The 26,106-nt window shown below is 38.4% G+C and overlaps 1 protein-coding gene and 2 long non-coding RNA genes across 3 annotated transcripts; 1 reads left to right on the top strand and 2 right to left on the bottom strand.

Annotated features, from left to right (window-relative positions):
• Nucleotides 1–8,691: 8,691 nt before the first annotated feature.
• Nucleotides 8,692–9,152, top strand: LOC134318617 (uncharacterized). Its single transcript, XR_010013404.1, has 3 exons — nucleotides 8,692–8,781; nucleotides 8,888–8,944; nucleotides 9,121–9,152. It is a non-coding gene; the product is annotated as an uncharacterized LOC134318617 (long non-coding RNA).
• Nucleotides 9,153–13,054: 3,902 nt separating this feature from the next.
• On the bottom strand, nucleotides 13,055–18,084 carry LOC134326981 (speedy protein E3-like). The gene is made up of 8 exons (XM_063009219.1): nucleotides 18,054–18,084; nucleotides 16,887–17,062; nucleotides 16,700–16,810; nucleotides 16,513–16,612; nucleotides 14,594–14,687; nucleotides 14,337–14,477; nucleotides 14,145–14,245; nucleotides 13,055–14,057 (listed from the first exon to the last, which is right to left on the bottom strand). The coding sequence occupies exons 2-8, from the start codon at nucleotides 17,050–17,052 to the stop codon at nucleotides 13,055–13,057; spliced, it is 1,716 nt and encodes a 571-aa protein (XP_062865289.1). The 5' UTR covers nucleotides 17,053–17,062; nucleotides 18,054–18,084.
• Nucleotides 18,085–24,697: 6,613 nt separating this feature from the next.
• Nucleotides 24,698–25,196, bottom strand: LOC134318612 (uncharacterized). Its single transcript, XR_010013401.1, has 2 exons — nucleotides 25,139–25,196; nucleotides 24,698–24,983 (listed from the first exon to the last, which is right to left on the bottom strand). It is a non-coding gene; the product is annotated as an uncharacterized LOC134318612 (long non-coding RNA).
• Between the last annotated feature and the right edge of the window lie 910 nt (nucleotides 25,197–26,106).

Raw genomic sequence — 26,106 nt, 5'->3', positions numbered from 1 at the left:
GCAATCTGGGATGTTGGATTTCTGTCGTTCTGTCTCAAGTTTGCTGATGGTGGAGAAGGTGGGCGCTGATGTCCCATGAGATCCCTCATAGCTGTGTCACCTCTTAGTTCTTTTATTTAGTTATGTTTTGTTAATTAGGGGTGCCAGAGTCTCACGCTACAAGCTATTTTAACTACATTTGTTCTTTTACCCTGAAGTGGTTCTGATGACCTTTTTACCCACCTGAAGCCTGCAGGGTTGAGGCTGGCATGCTAACAATTCTTTATCCTCCTGGTGATAGATAGATGGTGTAGTGTGTGACCCCCATCGCCGATTAGTTGTGTAGTGTGAAATCCACAATGACTTAAAAAACTCTCGATTACAAGAGATCCAGTTGTGTAGTGTGAACTGTACAGCGACCTGAACACTTTAAAAGTCGTGTAGTGTGAACATAACTTCTGCTGATGGTGCGTAATGTCTGCTGCAAATCATTGTGTCGAGTAGAAGATTCATGATGAAAATGTGCATCATCTGGTGGAAATTACATCCTGAGCTACAGTTTTAGGGCAAGGTTACAGAAGCGGTGCAAAAACTCTTTCATAGTGGGAAGATATTCCTGGATGACACCTCCACCTCCTCACCCTCTTGGTTCCTCTCAAGGTTTCTTCCTGTAATTTAAGGGAGTTTTTTCAGAGTGTTTTTGGTCTGTCTGTCCTGAATGCTGTAAAGCTGCTTTGAGAAAATGTCTATTGAACATAAACTTTAGCTTTTCTCATGTTCTTCTCAATCACCAGAATCAAGTGTCATTAAGACTTTATTGAAGGTTCTTCCTCAAAGAACTGAAAGTACTTCTTACTCAGGCCTGAACATCTCACCACAGATCATCAGGACTTCTGTGAGAACAGTAAAACAATCAGTAAAGCTCTGACTCCACTATTTAATAGCTTCTTAAAAGGAACGTTGTAGGTTTGCAATATTTCATCCACTATGTGAATAGTGAGGATAATATAATATAATATAATATAATATAATATAATATAATATAATATAATATAATATAATATAATATAATATATTATAATCTGGGATCAATTCTGCAATTTTTCTCTGGGATCAATAAAGTATTTCTGATTCTGAAATAAAAGCCAAAGCCTCTGTCACATTTTTATAGATGTTATCAATAGGACAGTAGAAAAAGATATAGAGGTATATATGAGGTATATATGAGGTATAAGAGAGAACTGCAACAGGAAATGACCAATCAGTCTGTCGGTCTGAGTCCAGAACTTCCTCTTCTTCTCTTGTTGGTTTCACATCAGTTTCACATGAACATCAGACGATGAAGCTTCTGATCAGTTTTCTGCTCTCCGTACACACAGCTCAGTGTGGTGAGTACATGATTCTTCACTTCTTCTACAAAGTTACTGCCTGATTTCAAGACGGTTCTTTTAACTCTATGGGCACAAATTCCCACAGTCACACTTGAAATGGTGGGCTTTTACAGAAAAAGGTGTACAACTTAACATGAGCATGATTTTGCAATGGGATGTCCAACAAGCTCATGGTCAGGTGTCCATATACTTATGACCATATACTGCATATCTGCCAAGTAAACTATTTAAATGAAACAGTCCAAACATTTGTAAGCAACATTTAATTTCAGAGGAGCCTTGAATCATTGTTTTGTTGTATAACCCAACCTCACTTTAGATTAGCTTTAGATTAGCTTTAGATCACACTTTAGATTAGCTTTAGTTTAGCTTTAGATCACACTTTAGATTAGCTTTAGTTTAGCTTTAGATCACACTTTAAATTAGCTTTAGTTTAGCTTTAGATCACACTTTAGTTTAGCTTTAGTTTAGCTTTAGATCACACTTTAGTTTAGCTTTAGTTTAGCTTTAGATCACACTTTAAATTAGCTTTAGTTTAGCTTTAGATCACACTTTAAATTAGCTTTAGTTTAGCTTTAGATCACACTTTAAATTAGCTTTAGTTTAGCTTTAGATCACACTTTAGTTTAGCTTTAGTTTAGCTTTAGATCACACTTTAGATTAGCTTTAGTTTAGCTTTAGATCACACTTTAGTTTAGCTTTAGTTTAGCTTTAGATCACACTTTAGATTAGCTTTAGTTTAGCTTTAGATCACACTTTAGATTAGCTTTAGTTTAGCTTTAGATCACACTTTAGCCTCCTAGGACCTGGCGTCCACATATATGTGGACAACACATTTTAGGTTGTCTACGTCACAATATTAATTCTATCTCTACAAGTGCCTGGTGTCCACATCCGAGGACATTATACTACCATCTAGTGGCGGCAAAAGAGCAGAACGCATTACATCATTGATTCAAGATGGCCAACAACACACCTGGAAGTTCAGATGACAACACCCGTGCTAAACCTCGCTCAGGTAAAAGATTCAATCAAAATTCACGGCTGGTTTTTGCTCAGATATGTATATAAGTGTTCAATGTTTGTTGTGGAAGTGAATTTTTACAAAAGTTAGCAAATGTTACGATTTACCATGCGGCTAAACATGAAGTCCACATATGTGGACAGCGGGACTTTGTTTTGTTGAGTTTTTTGTAAATGTCCACAAATGTGGACAGTAGGACTTGGGATGATTTTAGTATTTTAGTAAACAAAAATAGTTTACTACAGTGCAAACAGGTATTGCATGCTTCTTGAATTATTCTAAATGGTTCATTTGATTGTTATGGTGTTCTTTTGTTTTTTGCCAGAGCGTTACTCTCTTTCACAAGTAATGAAGTTCCTGGGGCTACTGGATGGAGGAAACTCTGAATTGGAAGATTTGTCAGACATTGATGATCCCGTGAGGGATGCTGACTATCAACCTCCAAGGCAGGAGCCAAGCAGCAGTGAGGAGGACAGTAGTGGATGTGAGGACCTCATTCCACAGCCTTCTAAGCCTGTAAGGGGACGAAAACGTCACAGGGATGAACGTGAAGGCTATCCTTCAGATCGTGACAGTACCAGTTCACGCACTCCCAGAAGTTGTTCCCGGACACAACAAGATGATGCTGATGTCTCAAACAATATCCCTGAAGATATAACACCAGAACCAAGCAATCAGAAACAGACCAAGAAAGGACGTGGGATGCGATGGAGGGCTAATCCACTAATACCAAATCAATCAGAGTTTGAGCATGAGGATGAAACTGAGCAGGACAGAGAGGGCTGGACTCCATCAGACTACATGGAGCAGTACATTGACAAAGATTTGATGATGAAGATTGCAGATTGCTCTAATGCTACATCACTGGCCAGAGATGGGGTCCTAATCAACACATCAACTGATGAAATCTATCATTTTTTTGGTGCGTGTATTTTAATGTCTTGCATACAGAGCCTTGAGATTCGATGCCATTACTCAAAGGTTTACACGTGACAGATTTTTCAGATTGAGACGATCAATCAAAGTGCTCATTGATGAAGATGTTCCTCAAGAAGTCAGAGAATGTGATAAGTTCTGGAAGGTGAGGCCTTTTCTGAACCGCATTCTGAAAGGCTGCATGTCTCAGGCCCGGCCACAATGCGTTTCTATTGACGAACAGATGATTCCATTCACAGGAGCTTGCCCCTGTCGACAGTATTTGCCAATGAAGCCAAATCCAGTTTTTTCCAGATCGTTTTTTTACAACCATCCAATGTGTGGAGCGAATGATGAAGAAGCAGATCTATGTAACTGGTACAGTGATGAAAAATCTGATTGCGTCAGCAGTGCAGAAGCTACCGGATGACAAATCTATGCAAAAGAATGGAAGAGGTACCTCCGCACAAGTTACCACTGAGGATGGAAAGGTTTGTGTTGTCAAGTGGTATGACAACAAACCTGTACTGATGATGTCTACTGTACATGAGAAAGAACCAGAAGACACTTGCCAAAGATGGGACAAAAAGCTAAAGCGATATGTGACCATCTCTCGACCAAGTATTGTCCGGGAATACAACTCGAAGATGGGTGGTGTTGACCTTGTAGATAGAATGATGAGTTACTATCGCCTGAGTGGCCGTACAAAGAAGTGGACTCTGCGGATGCTAATGCATTTTACAGACCTGGCATTAGCGAACAGCTGGCTATTGTACCGCAAAGACCACACTGTACGTGGCACACCAAAGAAGAACATCCTGCAGTTCCTTGAATTTCGGATGGACGTAGCCATAACCTTCTTGAGTCAGCTGGACAATGACAACTCTGAACTTTCACAGCAGGAAGATAATGAAGACGATTTGGTCCATGGAAAAAAGCGCTCAGTGAAGGGAGTGCCACATGTTTCAGTCCGCAGGAGAGGTAATGCACATATGCCAGAGGTGGTAAACTTGAAGAATGCCGCACGCTGCAGAGCAAAAGGCTGCTCTGGGAAAACTCGAGTGAAGTGTGTAAGGAACAAGGTGTTTCTCTGCTTACAGGCAGATCGCAACTGTTACATTGCCTTTCACACATAGGTGTACCCATGTTACCATGGTGGGAAAAAAGTTAGAAAAAGCAGTTTGGGAGTGTAATTCTTTCATGTTTCTTTTCATGTTTCATATTTCATGTTGCAATGTTCGGAATTTAATGCAAAATGATTGTTCATTTCCTTGTTTTAGACAACTTCCTGACACAGAAATTAATATGAGCACTACTGCTCAAGGTTGCATAATTGTTGTGTGTCATGTTTTTGCACTATGAATAAATGCTGCTGTGTTCAAGCACAAAATAAAACGTTTTGCACATTATAACTCTACTGTGGCTTTATTATGTTCTACAGACATTTAAAACGAATGTCCACATATGGGGACATCATTTTTCTTTGAAACTGTATCATGTAAAAAGACAAATCTTTGTTTTTACAATCATTAGGCCCCAACGAGCCCAAATAGTAAAGAGAAATTAAAAATGCATGCTCTGCAAGAGTTCAGGTCTTAGGAGGTTAGATTAGCTTTAGTTTAGCTTTAGATCACACTTTAAATTAGCTTTAGTTTAGCTTTAGATCACACTTTAAATTAGCTTTAGATCACACTTTAAATTAGCTTTAGTTTAGCTTTAGATCACACTTTAAATTAGCTTGGTGGATCTACTGGGGTGGCAGAGGGTGGCAAATGCCACCCTAAAAGAAAGCCTTGCCACCCCTGCTGCCACCCCAGTTGGCAGCAACAAATTAAAAGAAAAGTTATGGCCAATTTGCAACGCTGCCACTCTGACACAGTCAAAAACTGTTTGCTTTCCCTCTCACACATCTGCCACTCATCACCTGGGTCTTTCCTTAATGCCTTTCCTTTGATAATACTCCACCTACAGTAGTGTTACCATACTTCTATCTTCTATTAATGAGATCACATTGTATGGTCACTTATTCCTAATATGAACTGTTTCACATGAAACCTTAAATGCAAGACATTGATTGCATGAGATTAAGTTTGCCTGTATGAGTTTGTAAATGTCAGCCCGTGCCCTTTTGTAGTGTGTACATACTATTTCTCATCAAACTGTGATAACTGTGATTAAATTCAGTATAAATACGTCTGCCATATGTTGCCACCCCCCAAAAATCCTGCCCCCCTCTCGCCACCCCATAAATATTTTTCTAGATCCGCCCCTGGTCAGTTGAGTCACTTATACTGACGTTCTGATTGCGACTGATTTACTGCATTAAAATGCATCCAAATATCACTTGTCTTCCATGCACTTATCTTCTGTAAATAAATCCTTCTCTCTTAATTCTCTTGGCCCCTCACACTTCTCTTATCAGTGACAAGTTGACACTTTTTTTGCACATGTAACTGTTCTGTATATATTTGTTCTTTCTTATTTTAATTTTTTATATTTCCCTGTAACTTGCTTTGGCAATACGAATGTCATTATTTGTCATGCCAATAAAGCTTCTTTTGAGTTTGAGCTTGAGTTGAGTTTGTGTGTGTGTGTGTGTGTTTGTGTGTGTGTGTGTTTGTGTGTGTGTGTGTGTGTTTGTGTGTGTGTGTGTGTGTTTGTGTGTGTGTGTGTGTGTGTTTGTGTGTGTGTGTGTGTTTGTGTGTGTGTGTGTGTTTGTGTGTGTGTGTGTTTGTGTGTGTGTGTGTTTGTGTGTGTGTGTGTGTGTTTGTGTGTGTGTGTGTGTTTGTGTGTGTGTGTGTGTGTTTGTGTGTGTGTGTGTTTGTGTGTGTGTGTGTTTGTGTGTGTGTGTGTGTGTGTTTGTGTGTGTGTGTGTGTTTGTGTGTGTGTGTGTGTGTTTGTGTGTGTGTGTCTGTGTGTGTTTGTGTGTGTGTGTGTTTGTGTGTGTGTTTGTGTGTGTTTGTGTGTGTATGTGTGTGTTTGTGTGTGTTTGTGTGTGTATGTTTGTGTGTGTGTGTCTGTGTGTGTTTGTGTGTGTGTGTGTGTGTGTGTGTCTGTGTGTGTTTGTGTGTGTGTGTGTGTGTGTGTTTGTGTGTGTGTGTTTGTGTGTGTGTGTTTGTGTGTGTGTGTGTGTGTGTGTGTTTGTGTGTGTGTGTTTGTGTGTGTGTGTGTGTGTGTTTGTGTGTGTGTGTGTGTTTGTGTGTGTGTGTGTTTATGTGTGTGTGTGTGTGTGTTTGTGTGTGTGTGTTTGTGTGTGTGTGTGTGTTTGTGTGTGTGTGTCTGTTTGTGTGTGTTTGTGTGTGTGTGTTTGTGTGTGTGTATGTGTTTGTGTGTGTGTGTGTGTTTGTGTGTGTGTGTGTTTGTGTGTGTTTATGTGTGTGTGTGTGTGTGTTTGTGTGTTTGTGTGTGTGTGTGTCTGTTTGTGTGTGTTTGTGTGTGTGTGTTTGTGTGTGTGTGTGTTTGTGTGTGTGTTTGTGTGTGTTTGTGTGTATGTTTGTTGGTTGTGAGATTTTGTTTATTCAGGTTGAAACAAATAATAAACAAATATGCAAAATTTAGTAGAAGTGGCAGATCACTTTCATGGCACTGTACATTTTATTTACGCTGTAAAAAATTATTGTAAATTTACAGTAAATTACTGTAGAGCCCTTTTACAGTAAAGAACTGTAATGTGTTGGCAGTTAATTACCAGAATTTTACAGTGAAATTACTGTGAGCTTACAGTAATATACTGTACATTTCCAGCATAGTTGCAAGTAAATTACTGTATTTTTACAATAACTAACTGTGGAGTATATCTACAGTAAGAACTGTAATGTGTTACCAGTTAATTATCTTAATCTTTACAGTAAAATCACTTTGTTTATAGTAATATACTGTACAATGTAATCACTGTTGCCATTAAATGACTGTAAATGAAAAGTAAATAACTATATAGCTGCAATATATTGTTATTTTTACATGTTATTTATGTAATTTGTGCAGTACATCATTCTAGATTTATTACTGCAGTGAAAACATAATTGCAACTGATAGTACAATAAAAACTAAGACGTTGTCTTTACAAAACTTAATGTTACACAAAACAAACACTAGAATTTGCTTTTTATTTCCTCTTTTATTTAAACAGTGTGAATTTTGTTTTTGTTTTAAACACAAACAGACATATTCAACAATTTCTTCTAACAAACCCCCGAGATTGTTGCCAGTGTTTGTGAACATTTAGAATTGTATGCATAAAAATAACCTAAAATAAGGTCATATTTTAATACAAGTCCTTAAAATACTACAAAAGAAGAAAAATAATATATGTGAAGAAGTTAGTGGCACTCACGCAATCTCAAAACTGACAGTAAAACATTAAACAATTAGCATATAAACCTGAACAAACGTAGCAACATCTAAACATAAAAAACTTGAAGCTTTGGCATGTGTCTGGTCTTGTCTTATATTATTGTTATTATTTTGTTATATTTTCTTTATGCATTTTCTCTCTTTTAGCGCATACAATTGCCCGATTGCGTCATGCTTCCTCTTCACCAATGCCGATCTCCGCTCTGATTGAGGAGAACGAAGCTAACCCGCGCCCCCTCCGACACGTGGGCAGCAGCCGTATGCATCTTATCACCTACACTTTGACGAGTGCAGTACAGCTCAGCGTTGTGTACGGAGATACACACCCTGAGAGCACTCTTTTCTCATCTCTGTGCAGGCACCATCAGTTACACCAGTCATGAGAGAGAGACCCCATCTGGCTTAGTCCCGCCCATATCTGAACAACAGGCCAATCGTTGTTCACGTGGCCGCTCAGCCTTAGCCAGTAGGCAGAGCTGAGATTCGATACGATGTATTCTAGATCCCAGCTCTGGTTCCAGCGTGTGTTTTTACCGCTGTGCCACCTTATATTATTTTGTTAACTCAAAACACGTCAATGTCTGGCGTGTGGGTGGTAAGAAATAGCAGACAAATATCTCAAATATCTTTAAAACGACTTTAACTCCGCCCCAAAAATCCAATCATGCATTGCGGTTTCTTGTATTTTACTGTAATCTAAAGCACCCCCATATTTGCCCAAATATTTACACTTTAATTGTGTAAATTATGAAAAAAAAAAAACATTTTAACTGTGAAATATTTACTGTAAATTTACAGCAATTTTCTACAGTGTATCTGACTGTGATGTTTCTTTTTTACCTCTGGTATTAGGAATATACAATCAGGGTGGCACAGTGGGGGGTGACACCATCCTTTTCTGTGAATCTAAAGAGATTCTTCTCTGGACTAAAGGTGGAGACAGAGGAGTGCTGATCATGAGTTTTCGAGATGGAGAAACCACCAATCACATGAGAGACGACAGATACAGTTTATTACTTGATTCATTTCTTCATATAAATAATCTTACTCTATCAGACTCTGGGATTTATTCATGTAATAATGATCCAGTGTGGAATCTCACTGTAACTCCATTACAAGGTGGGTGAATGTCTGTGAAAATGTCACTTGTAAGACCTGATGGTCTGTAACCAAAGTTTCAGGACAGATTTTATACAGGACAGTGACATAAATGTATTTCCTACAGGTTCAATCCCACCAACCCCTGCCTGGATTCCAGAGCAGGAGGAAGATGAACAGAAAGGTAAACACATCTGTAAATGATTATTGTTGTAGTGTTTTATTACTGTTCATTATTATACATATTGATTTTAGATTAAGTTGAAGGTAAACATGAAGGTAGCTGAATGTGTAAATTCTCACATGTTTTTTCTTATAAGAGATGATTCAGTGTGTGATTTATGTGTGTTTATTACACAGATGAACGTTTTTGTTTTTCTGTGAAATGAAGAATCACATCCAGTCTGGATTCTGCTAAAGAAGTGGCGAGCCAGTCTTTACAAACAAAAAATTCTACTTAATTTAGTCATATCCAATGACCTTTTTCACTCCCTCTACCTCCACTTCTGACTGAGGAGAGCTGTTCTGTGTGTTTTCTTTAACTTATTTTATAATAAATGTATTCTGAATTTAGAGCTGGACAAGGTTACATGTTAAAGAGACGACATTCTTCCTCTTCTTCTTTCTCTTCTTTTTTTCGTTTTTTAAGTGCTGAGTGTAACTGTGTTTTGTCAATAATAATAATAATTATTATTAATAATTATTGTATTATTATTGTTGCTGCTGTTATTATTGTTTTATTAGTAGTAATATTAGCATTATTGTTATTATCACCCCTACTTTTATTATCATTACCTTTACTTTTTAAAATTGAAAGACATATAAATTGTTCCTGATTGATTTGAGATGGATTAAAATAAAATAAACTGGCAAAGCTGGTGTGTGCCACAAAGCTTCAGGTGAACTTTTGAATGTTGTCCTTGTCTTTACTTGTTGATTGTTGTGTCTGCTGTAGTGTGTGATGATGTCAGAATAAACCAGCTAGTATGTAATAAAATAATGAATATTATGTCCGTTATACCACTTAGATAGTGCTTCCCCCTAGATAAATGTGAGTGCTGTTGTGTCTAAAAAGAAGATTCCTTCTACTGTATGAGTTTTTTCTGGCCATTTTTAGACCCTGCCCGTCCTGCGCCTGCATTATCAGGGACTAGTCTGCTGCAGGAGACATGAGACAGAGAAACAGTGGGTATTGGAGGAATACCCTGTGATGTGGCGTGTATTATATTGTATTATGTGGGTAAAGTGACACTTGGTTTTTGATTACTGTGAAAAGTTAAGAAACTCTGAACCCAGGTAAAAAAAAATCATCTGAGCTGCTGTTTTCCCCAAACAAAACAAGTTCATGTTCTTTATAGTTCATATAAATCTTTATTTAACTACATTACTTACTTAGAGAGTAAGTTATGTCTGTATTACAGTAAAACATTCTGTAGCTTAACATACAGTATATTTCTATTTAAATAAATCTTAAAGCATTTTGATGAAAATGAAGCAGGACGTCCTCTGTAAGTCTTGTAGCTATCTCAGCCTGTCAGCCTGGGATCTAATGCTGTTCACACCATGTAGGAAGAAGCTGCTGGTTCCTCATCTCCTGACAGCTCTAAGTCTGACTCTTCTGCATAAATTCTTGATAAAAACTTCTCTGCCTTATTCAGTCCTCTGTTTTCTTGTATTGAAATTAGGGATGTCCCGATCACGTTTTTTTGTTCCCGATACCGATCCCGATTGTTAATTTTGATCCCGATCCGATATCGATACTCAAACCGATACTTGTATTTTCTAGATGTTGTCTACATAAGAACTGGATAATACTGTTCACACAGTGCACACTTCAAGTACATTACAGTTATTCAAATTAATCCAGTGTGTATGTTTAACAACTAAATAGCTCTGCAGTGCTGAAGGGAACAATGCTGCATCCAAGCTATTGGCTTAATGTTTTTGTATTTTTACAAAATCAATCAAAATGAGTGAGATAATTACAGTTTTACTTTAAACTTTACATTCGCAGAAAAAAATCTGTTTAATGCAGTGATGCACTAAAAATGAACAGAAATCTGTGTAGCAGCTTCACTTGAATATAAGAAAAAAGTTACTTAACAGCATTACAGTAAAACCTGAATACCAAAATAAAATGGAAAGGCTCTTATGTTATGAAGGAAAGCCAGTTCTTAAAGTGCTTGTATTGTGACAAGGGTTTTATGGACGTTTGTACACTAATTGAGTGTGTTTTGACCCTTTTGGCCTTCCATAGAACATGAAATAGCGTGCTTGACTCTAGCTCTCCGCTATTCGGTACTAACAGAGGAAGATAATGAAGTGTTCTGCTCCCGACTATTCTGAAATATACCGTGTATTTATTTCTTTATTAAGTGAGTGCATCACTACGTTGTTTTGTAAACCGGAGTGATCCTTCACTCACACACCACATAAACAGTAAAATTCTACAGTAATGAACGCAGCTCTGCTCCCACCGCATCATGAAGCGCTCACATTGAACTTGTTTTAATTTCCACTTGAAACTATTTCCACACAGCGGACATGCTGACGTAGAACAAAAGATCGGGATTAAGATCGGGTTTAGTAAAGCCGATTCCGATCAATTAAAAAATGCCGAGATCGGCCCCGATCCCGATCTTTGAGATCGGATCGGGACATCCTTAATTGAAATAGGCTAAAAACAGGGGGTAGTAAATCCTGCTGTCCACTACAAAGGACATAAAGGAATAAATGTTGTGTTTTGAAAGGGTTAAAATTGCTGTACATTTCCCCATACATACGCTGCTGGTTTAATCTACAGTACATGCTACATGTAGCCTATTTTCACTAATGGCGTGTCCACCTCGTCCTCATGAAGAAACTGTCTGCAATAATAAACACAGATTTATCACACACACACACACACACACACACACATCTCTTCATTAACAAACATGATCCTGCTCCGGTCACGGCTGTAGATGATTTTCCTACTCGGTAGATCTTTTGTAGGTCTGGATGATAAAAATACAAATACAAGATTAGCTTTAAATATGAACTGAACAGTAATGAGTTTTTACGTTCGATGAGCCTCTGCAGAACTGTGTGAAATATGAGCAGGGTAAATCTTACCTCAGGTGGTGAAAAACAACACAAATGTTTATCACTTACTGCACCAGAAGATCTTCCTGTATAACCTGTGTGAAGCAAAGAAAGAGAGAACAGAGAGTCACTCAACATGTTAATGATGTTATGATGAATTATTTAAGTACTGGGTGGTTATAATGTTATGGCTGATCAGTGTAAATCTTAAATCTAAGTCCTAAAGGAATCATTTCTAAAAAATATTAGATCTTGGACTGATATTATTTTATAAGTAGTGATCTTTGATTCCACTTTGACCTTTATTTAAATACGTTCCCGACTATTTACAATTAAAGTTTAATTCAGATTTCAGCTCCGTACCTTGATGAATAATTAAGATCGGCTCAGGTGAAGCTCATCTGGCTGGAAGACTCGTTGATGTTGGGTGAATCGAGGTACCTTGTTCATTCCTTCAGCTTAGTGGTTCATGTTCATGTTCATGTTCACTCGGCATCTAAGGACAGTTTAACACATTCAGTTTCTCACTGACCAATGAGAAGTTTTTATTATTCTGTCTGACTTGAGCTAGTGAAGAATTCTTTGTTAGACAGATAACATGTACCTGTCTGTTCATCCCAGCTTCATTCACTTACCTTACATCTCATCAGCCTCAATCAGCAGCTTGTGCTTTCTGTTTTCCTGGCCTTAAGTCTGGAGTGGAGATGTTGGGTTCATCTCTGTCTTTTCCAGCTTCATCCTCCTAGCTGGAATCTCATCACCATCATCTAGTTGCCTTTGCTTTCTGCTTTCTTGGTCTTAAGTCTGAAGTGGAGCTGTCTGTCCTTTCTAGCTTCATTTACTTAGCTGGGTTCTCATCACCCTCATCCAATCATTGTCACCTTTTGCTTTCCTGGACAGAGAGCTAGGGTGGAGATGTTTGGTTCCTCTCTGTCCCTTCCAGCTTCATCCTCTTAGCTGGATTCTCATCATCCTCATCTAGTTGCTTGCGCTTCTTGCCCTCCTGGACAGAGAGCTGGGGTGGAGATGTTTGGTTCCTCTCTGTCCTTTCCAGCTTCATCCTCTTAGCTGGATTCTCATCACCTTCATCTAGTCGCTTGTGCTTCTTGCCCTCCTGGACAGAGAGCTGGGGTGGAGATGTTTGGTTCCTCTGTGGATTTTCCAGCTTCATCCTCTTAGCTGGATTCTCATCACCCTCATCCAATCATTGTCACCTTTTGCTTTCCTGGACAGAGAGCTGGGGTGGAGATGTTTGGTTCCTCTCTGTCCTTTCCAGCTTCATCCTCTTAACTGGATTCTCATCATCCTCATCTAGTTGCTTGCGCTTCTTGCCCTCCTGGACAGAGAGCTGGGGTGGAGATGTTTGGTTCCTCTCTGTCCTTTCCAGCTTCATCCTCTTAGCTGGATTCTCATCACCTTCATCTAGTCGCTTGCGCTTCTTGCCCTCCTGGACAGAGAGCTGGGGTGGAGATGTTTGGTTCCTCTGTGGATTTTCCAGCTTCATCCTCTTAGCTGGATTCTCATCACCTTCATCTAGTCTCTTGCGCTTCTTGCCCTCCTGGACAGAGAGCTGGGGTGGAGATGTTTGGTTCCTCTGTGGATTTTCCAGCTTCATCCTCTTAGCTGGATTCTCATCACCTTCATCTAGTCGCTTGTGCTTCTTGCCCTCCTGGACAGAGAGCTGGGGTGGAGATGTTTGGTTCCTCTGTGGATTTTCCAGCTTCATCCTCTTAGCTGGATTCTCATCACCTTCATCTAGTCGCTTGTGCTTCTTGCAGTCCAGGACAGAGAGCTGGGGTGTAGATGTTTGGTTCCTCTCTGTCCTTTCCAGCTTTATTCCTTCAGATGGATTCTCATTACCCTCATCTAGTTGCCTTTGCTCTTTGCTTTCTTGAACAGAGAGCTGGGGTGGAGATGTTGGGTCGCTCTTTGTCCTTTCCAGCTTCATCCTCTTAGCTGGATTCTCATCACCCTCATCCAATCGTCGTTGCCTTTGGCTTTCCTGGACAGAGGGCTGGGGTGGAGCTGGACTCTCATCACCCTCATCCAGTCGCTTGCGCTTCTTGCCCTCCAGGACAGAAAAGTGAGCTGAAGATGTTGGTTTGCTGTCTGGCTGTTCCAGTTTCATTTTTTTGGCTGGAATCTCGTCACCTTCATGCTGCATCTTGCGTTTTCTGTTCTTTTGTTGTTTGATATCAAATTTGCTGCTGGTGCTACAAACCACAAAACAAATAAATGAATGAATGAATTAAACCCAAATCAGATATACAGTGTACAGAGTTACTTTTATAGAGACTCACCTGATATAGAACAGCATGTATATCAGCTGGTTCAGCGCTGAACTTTTATCTTTGACAGTGACCAATGTGTCGTTTAATTCGTACCACTGTCCATTACAGGCCTACAACAGATACAGATGATTTTTATTGAAGCTCATTGCTAGAAGTGTTTCCTCCAGTAGAAATAATCTGTGATTGCGTAGGCTAGCTTACTTTGACGTAGCTATAACAGTGTTGTTGGCCAGAGTCATGAGCAGAACGAGCCACGATACCATAAAGCTCATATTTTTCTGGCTTTCTGCTGCGCTGACACATGAACGGCTTCATGTCCAGCTTCTCAGGATAGTCCACATGCTGTGTAAAGAGCAGAGCGCTCATATGATAAATGCTTTAAATGTCAGATTTAAAAGTAGTTAATAATAATATAATATAATATAGAGTTTGTAGTACAGTAGTTCTGACAGTTTTACCTTGTTGCAATTACCTGGATTCAGTTTGAAAACCAGCACCTTTGAGTTTTGACCAAATGAAACATAATTGATTCCAGGCTGGATCTTCCTGCACCTGTAAACATGAATAGAAATGAAAAACATTCGAGTATTTCAGTAGAATAAATGTGTGTTTATTTTTACTGTGGTTAAACCTACTTCTGACATGTGAATTCAGCATCTTCATCGAACTCCAGGGGTTTATTCGTGTACATTTCCAGACCTTCTGTAAGCGACTCGACCCCCTAAACACAGGAATGAATAAAAACATTTATATTTACTTATATATACTTGTACATTTAACAGATATTTTTGACTATTATGCAGGTGAATGTCGTTTCTCTGAACCTCAGCTGGTAGTGAAATCGTCTGGTAAACCTCAAGTGTATCTGATAGTGCACCACAGTTTCCACATTCAGCTGTAAATCAAGAGAAAATCAAATCAGAAGAATGTGGAAATGAACAATGAGTTGTATTCATATACACCCATCAGGCATAACATTATGAGCATCTTCCTGATATTGTGTTGGTCTTCCTGTGATGCTCTGTGTATTCTGACACCTTTCTATCAGAACCAGCATGAACTTCTTCAGCAGTTTGAGCTACAGCAGCTCGTCTGTTGGATCGGATCACACGGGCCAACCTTGAGCCTTTGCTGCCCATGACCCTGTCGCTGGTTTACCACTGTTCCTTCCTTGGACCACTTTTGATAGACACTGACCCCACAAGAGCTGCAGTTTTGGAGATGCTCTGACCCAGTAATCCAGCCATCACAATCTGGCCCTCGTCAAACTCGCTCAGATCCTCACGCTCGACCATTTTTCCTGCTTCTAACATCAACTTTGGGGATAAAATGTTCACTTGCTGCCTAATATATCCCCCCTACTAACAGGTGCCGTGATGAAGAGATAATCAGTGTTATTCACTTCACCCCTCAGTGCTCATAATGTTATGCCTGGTCAGTGTATATAAAATAAAGCAGGTAATCCAGTCATATAAGCATCATAGACAAACACTGCAGTATGATGGGAAATGTTAAGTTACTTTAAATATGTTACGGTCACTGGATGCCACATTTTGTGTGAATAAAATTAAAAATCTTTTATTATTTTCCGACTTACTCTCAATTTCCAAGCTGCCCTGAAATAGTTTCTGGAGCAGAGACGTTTCCTTCTCCTTCCTGTTTAAAGTGATGATACGAGGAAAACAGTGAATAAATGTTTAATGTAATATAGTGACTCAAATCATTCATCTGGATTAAATAATAGAGACTAAAACAATGACTGCATGTCTAGGTTTAGGAAGGAAATTGCTGTTGTTAGTAAGAAGGTAATACAGGGTAAACTGTATAGTGGAGGGCGGCACGGTGGCTCGGTGGGTAGCACTTTTGCCTCACAGCAAGAAGGTCCTGGGTTCGGGTCCTTTCTGTGTGGAGTTTGCATGTTCTCCCCGTGTCTGTGTGGGTTTCGCTCGGACTCTCCGGTTTCCTCCCACAGTCCAAAAATATGCAGTCAGGTTAATCTGAGACACTGAATTGTCCTATAAGTGAATGTGTGTGTGTGTGTGTGTGTCTGCCCTGTGATGGACTGGCGCCCCGTCCAGGGTGCTACTGTGTGCCTTGCGCCCATTGAAAAGCTGGGATGGGCTCCAGCACCCACCCACAACCCTAATTGGATAAGCGCTTAAAACAGTGAGTGAGTGTATAATGGAGATCTTATTGTGCCTGATACAGACACTCATGTCATTCCAGTTCTCTCTGACTTGCTTCTAATCGCTATATTTATATCAGAAACGCTCTGGAGCCTAAAATACATACAACGTTCTTCTTTAACAAGGATAACAGAGATCACATGACTTTAATTTGATCCTATGGTGCTTCTTTTAACCCTATATACACCTACCCACTACCAGACGTGCTAGACTCATGCATGGCCTTCAAAGTACCCAGCAGGAACTCATGTGGATCTTGTGAAAATCCGAGAGCAAACTGAGGGCCCAAACCTGAAAACCAAACAAACCATGAACTCAATAATGGGTCAGCGATTTAAATCTGATATACACAAGCATTAAAAACACGATCATACTCACGGTGCAGGTGACAGAGCACCCCAAACGGTTCAATGACTTTTCCTGAGCTGTTCAGGACTTGGGTGATGTGAGCCTCCATGGTGCACATCATACACAACCCATTCTGGTGACCTAGGGGTGAAAATACGACACCAATAAATAGGTTCATGGGTAACGGAATGACTTCATTAACATGTGATTGACCTACATGTCCTGGAATGCTCTCCACTGAGCATGTAGCTAGCCAGGGGAGCCGTGTAGGTCAGGCACTGTAGAACTGAGTTCAGGTAGCACGTGTTGTGGTTGTTTTCCAAGCCGGCTCCCACAGGAAGCTCCTCACTCCATTCCAGCTTTGCATTCTGATTTTCAGGCATTTTCTCTGATCTGATGAAAATAAAGTAAAAATAAATAATCAAGCATTGAGTCTGTACCTGAATACCTTAATTACAGCATTAAATACTCTAATAACACCAGTTAATATCATCATTATACCTGTGTGTCAGTAGCAAAACTACATTTTACCTAATGTGCAACTTCAATGAAAACTATAGATGAGCGATCGTCTCTGACTTTACATCTACAAGGTGGACCAACTAGGTAGGAGTGTCTAATAGAGTGGACAGTGAGTGGACACGGTATTTAAAAACTCCAGCAGCGCTGCTGTGTCTGATTCACTCATACCAGCACAACACACACTAACACACCACCACCATGTCAGTGTCACTGCAGTGCTGAGAATGATCCACCACCTAAATAATACCTGCTCTGTAGTGGTCCTGTGGGGGTCCTGACCATTGAAGAACAGGGTGAAAGGAGGTTTAAAAGTATTTAGAGAAACAGATGGACTACAGTCGGTAATTGTAGAACTGCAAAGTGCTTCTATATGGTAAGTGGAGCTTATAAAATGGACAGGGAGGTGGTCATAATGTTATGGCTGATCAGTGTATGATCACCTTCAAAGTATTTGGACACTAGTTCAAATGATTAAATTCAGTATTTTCCAATACAGTCGTCTGTTAAAATATGTACACACACTTCCAATTCCCATAAATGTCCAATAAAAACAGGATTTGACCCTAGTCATACTGAACAGCTCTGGGATGAACTGGAACGTCAGCTGTGAGCCAGTGCCTTCTTGCTCAGTATGAACAAACATACCCCAACATCTCATGGAAAGCCGTTCCATGAGAACAGGGGGGCGACCTCATATTACTTACTGCTCATGGTTTTGAAATGGGATGTAAAACCAGCTCAAAGTCAAGTGTTCAGATACCTTTGATCAGGTGGTGTAAATGTAATAAATAGAGCTTTTTGTATATAGGTCAAAAATCAATCAACCAATCAATCAAACAAATCAATAGATAGATGTTCTTACCATGTGTCTGAACTGGTTGCTTCACTGGTACGATGTGATGTGATGAGTGAGTTCAGTACTGACTGGCTGTAATGTAACATTCTATAAGGTTCCACTGATTATGACATCATAATAACCTGCATTAAGCACTGAGACCTTCAGCAGTGATGAGTTCCTATTGAGATGCTGCATTACTATAATGAATGAATACAATTATACAACCCCAAATCAGAAAAAGTTGGGACAGTATAAAAAAGCCAGTAATAAAAAAACACAGAGTTTCTTACATTTACTTTGACTTTTATTTGATGTCAGACAGGATGAACCTGAAGATGAAGATATTTCATGTTTTATCTGCTCAACTTCATTTCATTAATTAATAAACATCCATTCCTGCATTTCAGGCCTGCAACACATTCCAAAAAAAGTTGGGACAGGGGCAATTTAGGGCTAGTAATGAGGTGAAACAAGTAAATAATGATGTGATTCCAAACAGGTGATTGTAATCATGGTTTGGTACAAAAGCATCATCCAGGAAAGGTCTCTGATGAGTAAAGATAATAAGAGGACCCCAGTTCTTCAACAAATGTGTGAGAAAATGATTGAAATGTTTAAAAACAATGAATCTTAAACACTGTTTTTATTTTATTTGCATTTTCCATCCTGTCCCAACTTTTTCTGATTTTGGGTTGTACGTTTACACTTTCATGAATTTATGTATGTATGTATGTATGTATAATTAAACATAAATGTTCTTCTAACACTAGCTTTTCATTATTAGAGAAGGGGTTAGTATTGGGACCTCTATTTTTTACACTTTACATGCTACTATTTGGAATTATTATTCCCAGACCTGGCAATAATTTCCACTGCTATGCAGGCGACACACAGCTGTATTTATCAGCCAAACTCAACAACGTTAACACAGTCAGTAAGATTGTCTTCTTTCACTTAATTCAGATAAAACCCAGGTATTACCTGCCGACTTTTGATTAGTCTTTACAAACCAGGGATGTTTAGCTCCGATCCTGGGGGTCTGAGATCTGGGCAGTCTGGTGCCCTCATGTTCTCTTACGATTGCTGGCTCAGTTGTGATATTTTGGGTAATCTGGCTGCGCCTGGTTTCTGACCCCTAGGACCAGAACTGCCCACCCTGACTATAGACAAAAGTGTAGAGTTTTGGGGTCCAATGTCTTAGAGGTTTGCAGCAATCTGGGATGTTGGGTTTCTGTCGTTCTGTCTCAAGTTTGCTGATGGTGGAGAAGGTGGGCGCTGATGTCCCATGAGATCCCTCATAGCTGTGTCACCTCCTAGTTCTTTTAGTTAGTTATGTTTTGATAATTAGGGGTGCCAGAGTCTCACGCTACAAGCTATTTTAACTAAATTTGTCTTTTACCCAAAGGTGGTTCTGATGACCTTTTTACCCACCTGAAGCCTGCAGGGTTGAGGCTGCCATGCTAACAATTCTTTATCCTCCTGGTGATAGATAGATGGTGTAGTGTGTGACCCCCATCGCCGATTAGTTGTGTAGTGTGAAATCCACAATGACTTAAAAGACTCTCGATTACAAGAGATGAAGTTGTGTAAAGTGAACTGTACAGCGACCTGAACACTTTAAAAGTCGTGTAGTGTGAACATAACTTCTGCTGATGATGCGTAATGTCTGCTGCAAATCATTGTGTCAAGTAGAAGATTCATGATGAAAATGTGCATCATCTGGTGGAAATTACATCCTGAGCTACAGTTTTAGGGCAAGGTTACAGAAGCGTTTTTTTCTGCCCCTGTCACTCTTGGCTGCATAAAACATAAACTTTAGCTTTTCTCATGTTCTTCTCAATCACCAGAATCAAGTGTCATTAAGACTTTATTGAAGGTTCTTCCTCAAAGAACTGAAAGTACTTCTTACTCAAGCCTGAACATCTCACCACAGATCATCAGGACTTCTGTGAGAACAGTAAAACAATCAGTAAAGCTCTGACTCTACTATTTAATAGCTTCTTAAAAGGAACGTTGTAGGTTTGCAATATTTCGTCCACTATGTGAATAGTGAGGATAATATAATATAATATAATATAATATAATATAATATAATATAATATAATATAATATAATATAATATAATATAATATAATATAATATAATATAATATAATATAATATACTCTGGGATCAATTCTGCAATTTTTCTCTGGGATCAATAAAGTATTTCTGATTCTGAAATAAAAGCCAAAGCCTCTGTCACATTTTTATAGATGTTATCAATAGGACAGTAGAAAAAGATATAGAGGTATATATGAGGTATATATGAGGTATAAGAGAGAACTGCAACAGGAAATGACCAATCAGTCTGTCGGTCTGAGTCCAGAACTTCCTCTTCTTCTCTTGTTGGTTTCACATCAGTTTCACATGAACATCAGACGATGAAGCTTCTGATCAGTTTTCTGCTCTCCGTACACACAGCTCAGTGTGGTGAGTACATGATTCTTCACTTCTTCTACAAAGTTACTGCCTGATTTCAAGACGGTTCTTTTAACTCCATGGGCACAAATTCCCACAGTCACACTTGAAATGGTGGGCTTTTACAGAAAAAGGTGTGCAACTTAACATGACCATGATTTTGCAATGGGATGTCCAACAAGCTCATGGTCAGGTGTCCATATACTTATGACCATATACTGCATATCTGCCTAGCAAACTACTCAAATTAAACAGTCCAAACATTTGTAAGTAACATTTAATTTCAGAGGAGCCTTAAATTATGGTTTTATTGTATAACCCAACCTCACTTTAGATTAGCTTTAGATTAGCTTTATATCACACTTTAGATTAGCTTTAGTTTAGCTTTAGATCACACTTTAGTTTAGCTTTAGATTAGCTTTAGATCACACTTTAGATTAGCTTTAGTTTAGCTTTAGATCACACTTTAGTTTAGCTTTAGTTTAGCTTTAGATCACACTTTAGATTAGCTTTAGTTTAGCTTTAGATCACACTTTAGATTAGCTTTAGTTTAGCTTTAGATCACACTTTAGATTAGCTTTAGTTTAGCTTTAGATCACACTTTAGATTAGCTTTAGTTTAGCTTTAGATCACACTTTAGTTTAGCTTTAGATTAGCTTTAGATCACACTTTAGATTAGCTTTAGTTTAGCTTTAGATCACACTTTAGATTAGCTTTAGTTTAGCTTTAGATCATGTTTTAGATTAGCTTTAGTTTTAGCTTTAGATCACACTTTAGATTAGCTTTAGTTTAGCTTTAGATCACACTTTAGTTTAGCTTTAGATCACACTTTAGATTAGCTTTAGTTTAGCTTTAGATCACACTTTAGTTTAGCTTTAGATTAGCTTTAGATCACACTTTAGATTAGCTTTAGTTTAGCTTTAGATCACACTTTAGATTAGCTTTAGTTTAGCTTTAGATCATGTTTTAGATTAGCGTTAGATCCTGCTTTAGATTAGCTTTAGTTTAGCTTTAGATCATGTTTTAGATTAGCTTTAGTTTTAGCTTTAGATCACACTTTAGATTAGCTTTAGTTTAGCTTTAGATCACACTTTAGTTTAGCTTTAGTTTAGCTTTAGATCATGTTTTAGATTACCTTTAGTTTTAGCTTTAGATCACACTTTAGATTAGCTTTAGTTTAGCTTTAGATCACACTTTAGATTAGCTTTAGTTTAGCTTTAGATCATGTTTTAGATTAGCTTTAGTTTTAGCTTTAGATCACACTTTAGATTAGCTTTAGTTTAGCTTTAGATCACACTTTAGTTTAGCTTTAGATCACACTTTAGATTAGCTTTAGTTTAGCTTTAGATCACACTTTAGTTTAGCTTTAGATTAGCTTTAGATCACACTTTAGATTAGCTTTAGTTTAGCTTTAGATCACACTTTAGATTAGCTTTAGTTTAGCTTTAGATCATGTTGTAGATTAGCTTTAGTTTTAGCTTTAGATCACACTTTAGATTAGCTTTAGTTTAGCTTTAGATCACACTTTAGATCACACTTTAGATTAGCTTTAGTTTAGCTTTAGATCACACTTTAGTTTAGCTTTAGATTAGCTTTAGATCACACTTTAGATTAGCTTTAGTTTAGCTTTAGATCACACTTTAGATTAGCTTTAGTTTAGCTTTAGATCATGTTTTAGATTAGCTTTAGTTTTAGCTTTAGATCACACTTTAGATTAGCTTTAGTTTAGCTTTAGATCACACTTTAGTTTAGCTTTAGATCACACTTTAGATTAGCTTTAGTTTAGCTTTAGATCACACTTTAGTTTAGCTTTAGATTAGCTTTAGATCACACTTTAGATTAGCTTTAGTTTAGCTTTAGATCACACTTTAGTTTAGCTTTAGATCACACTTTAGATTAGCTTTAGTTTAGCTTTAGATCACACTTTAGTTTAGCTTTAGATTAGCTTTAGATCACACTTTAGATTAGCTTTAGTTTAGCTTTAGATCACACTTTAGATTAGCTTTAGTTTAGCTTTAGATCATGTTTTAGATTAGCGTTAGATCCTGCTTTAGATTAGCTCGCAGACAGATGACCTGGTATTCTGAGCAGAATTCATGCTTCAGTAATGATGTGCAGCTTCACACCAGATGTACCAGAATCCAAGTCTTTAACACATCAGTCCTCAGAACATGTGTGTGTGTGTGTTTTTGTGTGTGTGTTTGTGTGTGTATGTGTGTTTGTGTGTGTGTGTATGTGTGTGTTTGTGTGTATGTGTGTGTGTGTGTTTGTATATGTGTGTGTGTGTTTATGTGTGTGTTTGTGTGTATGCACAGAGAGATATGAGAGGCCGTGTAGGCCATAATTCTAAGTTCAATTCTCTCACACACACCATCATACTCTCTCACACACACTATCATACTCTCTCACACACACCATCATACTCTCTCACACACACCATCATACTCTCTCACACACTATCATACTCTCTCACACACACCATCATACTCTCTCACACACACCATCATACTCTCTCACACACACCATCATACTCTCTCACACACACCATCATACTCTCTCACACACACCATCATACTCTCTCACACACACCATCATACTCTCTCACACACACTATCATACTCTCACACACACCATCATACTCTCTCACACACACTATCATACTCTCTCACACACACTATCATACTCTCTCACACACACCATCATACTCTCTCACACACACTATCATACTCTCTCTCACACACACCATCATACTCTCTCACACACACTATCATACTCTCTCACACACACTATCATACTCTCTCACACACACTATCATACTCTCTCACACACACCATCATACTCTCTCACACACACCATCATACTCTCTCACACACTATCATACTCTCTCACACACACCATCATACTCTCTCACACACACTATCATACTCTCACACACACCATCATACTCTCTCACACACACTATCATACTCTCTCACACACACTATCATACTCTCTCACACACACCATCATACTCTCTCACACACACTATCATACTCTCTCACACACACCATCATACTCTCTCACACACACTATCATACTCTCTCACACACACTATCATACTCTCTCACACACACTATCATACTCTCTCTCACACACACCATCATACTCTCTCACACACACCATCATACTCTCTCACACACCATCAAGGTGTTAAAAGGAGGCCAGGAAGGAGGACAGGAAGTCAGATTGGCTTACAGCTGTAAGAACAGAGCCTGCACATAAATTGGTCTACAAAAAACATTTAAATCTGGCAGCAGACCTTTTAACAATGACTACACTTTTGTTGAGCTTTGTTGAACTAGCCATGATATTTCTACTTTCTACCTTTTTTACAAGGTCACTTTGGTTTGTGGAAATAAATGGTAATGAGGAGGACATGTTTTACTATTTTTGTCCATCACAATGAGATGCATTTAGAACATTGAAAGGAAAACTGACAGCATGGGACATACCAGCATGATTCTGGAAATATTATTTTGTGAGCTTAATGGATAAACACTGACAACTTTTTACTTTCTTTTAATTAGCCCGCAGTTAGAAGGAGGTGACAGTCAATGAAGTTTGGGTACACTGGAGGCACATTATGCATGTTTTTGTTCCCTAAAAAATTTATAGGAAAACTCAATATCAGTAGAAATTAGACATAGGGATATATTTTCTCCAAGATTACCTCCAACAATCAGAACTGGTCATCCTACATAAACAAATTACCTTCGGTTTGTCTCTTGAAATTCGTTGCTAAAGAATAGCTGTATGCTTTGGAATCATCAGGAGGAAATTATACAGGCACAAATAGCAACTTCAAATTGGTTAACTGACGTGTGTGTGTGTGTGTGAGAGAGAGCATACAGCAATGTCTGCGACTTTGGCTGACATTGTTAATAAGATTCTTCAAATCACCCCAAATGCAGATGAAAGGTACGTGCTAGGAGGACAACAGTCTTGCAACATCAGAAAACAGCGCTGGCATGCGCTGCAGGTGCTGGACCCAAATGGACATGCCTTCCATCACGGGTGTGCAACTGGCCAAAGAATTTACAATGTTCAAATTCCAAATTAGAGTTATTTGTGATAGTAATTAAAACATCATAATGTATTTCTGATAAATGAAACAATGCAGTAATGTTAAAAAAAACAAAAAAAAACAAAAAAAAACGAGGACACCCCATATAATATTTAGATATTTATTATCAAGTTATGGACAGGTCAGGAAATCACTATTATACTGGTTAACAAAGATCTTGTCCCAAGCAAACAAATGTTTCTTATTTATTGTTGCATGCAGAAACCAAATATTTCAGAACAGTTTCAACAGCAAATAATCTGTCACTCAGGTGGATTAAGGTATCCTTAGTCCTTGTAGTCATACAATGACTGGTGTGGTACTTCTGTGGTCACTAGATGCTGTTGTCGTGTCAACCTCCACACCACTGTCCTCTAAATCTGTGGTGACAAACTAAAAACAAACAAAACAAACACACACAATGCATTTAGAAAATGTTGGGGGTTAGCCTATTGCCAAACCATGAAATCTAAATGCTACAAATTACTTATTATTATTAATAATATGCAATATAAACATACTGCTTACATTATTTTTAAATAACTTACCGTAAATGTGTCATTGTCTAATGTACACTGCCTTTGATGTAAATGTATTGTCAATCACGAAGCCATTTAGTTTCTGGCCCTCGTGCAACTTTGGTGAAACCAGTTTGTTTCCTCATGCCATCAAAAGTTCAATACTGAAATCACAAAAATTGAATTTAGTTTCAAAACCAGTCTATAGCAATTCACCCAATACAATCAAATATTTAGAGAACAGTTACTCAAGAGAGCTTGGTCTCAATCTATAATGAATTACATTTTCTGTAATAAAAGAAAGATAACAAACTTTAATAGTACAAGTGACTAAGTTAGAATGAGCACTGAGACAGATTTTGAAATGTTAGACTGTAAGTCTGTAGCTTTCCATGTGCAGCAGCTTGTTTATGATTGTGTATACAAAATGAATCTATATTTTATTTTACTTATTAAGACCTACATAGGGAAGAGTCCAAAAGTTCCATGTAATTCGACTCGAATGTAGTGACACATTAATGTGGAGCAACTATAGCCATTAAAATGATAAAGTAATTTTATTTATTGTTCTTTAAGAAAGCTTCCAAAACAAAGTTTCTTATAAATGTGCTTTATGAGAACTCACTTACTTAGTTTGGCATTACTAGAACGTTTAAAACGTGTAATTTGCAGACGGTCCCTTACAAAGACGAATATTTATAAAATATCCCAATCTAAACCCGAATCTATCAGAAGCTAAATGAGTTTAATCATGTTTAGTGAACTCACCTGTCCCTGACTCTGGAGCCTCTGTTCTCTGTGGTTGAGGCTGATATGGAGGTCAGCACCTGGCTGATGGTTCGGATATAAAGCTTCACCGCATCTCTTCCTCCGCGGCTGCGTTTAGACTCCTGTCGGGCTGTCGGGTTTAAATCCACATTTCTGACATGGATGTGGCAGCGGTGGAAAAGTTTAAAATGTTAACAGGCCGATGCTCCATTGATTCTCTCTCGGTCCAC

This window comes from Trichomycterus rosablanca, chromosome 1 (genome assembly GCF_030014385.1).
Source record: "Trichomycterus rosablanca isolate fTriRos1 chromosome 1, fTriRos1.hap1, whole genome shotgun sequence".
NCBI classification, from domain to species: Eukaryota; Metazoa; Chordata; class Actinopteri; order Siluriformes; family Trichomycteridae; genus Trichomycterus; species Trichomycterus rosablanca.
This window is presented reverse-complemented; position numbering and strand designations above follow the sequence as displayed.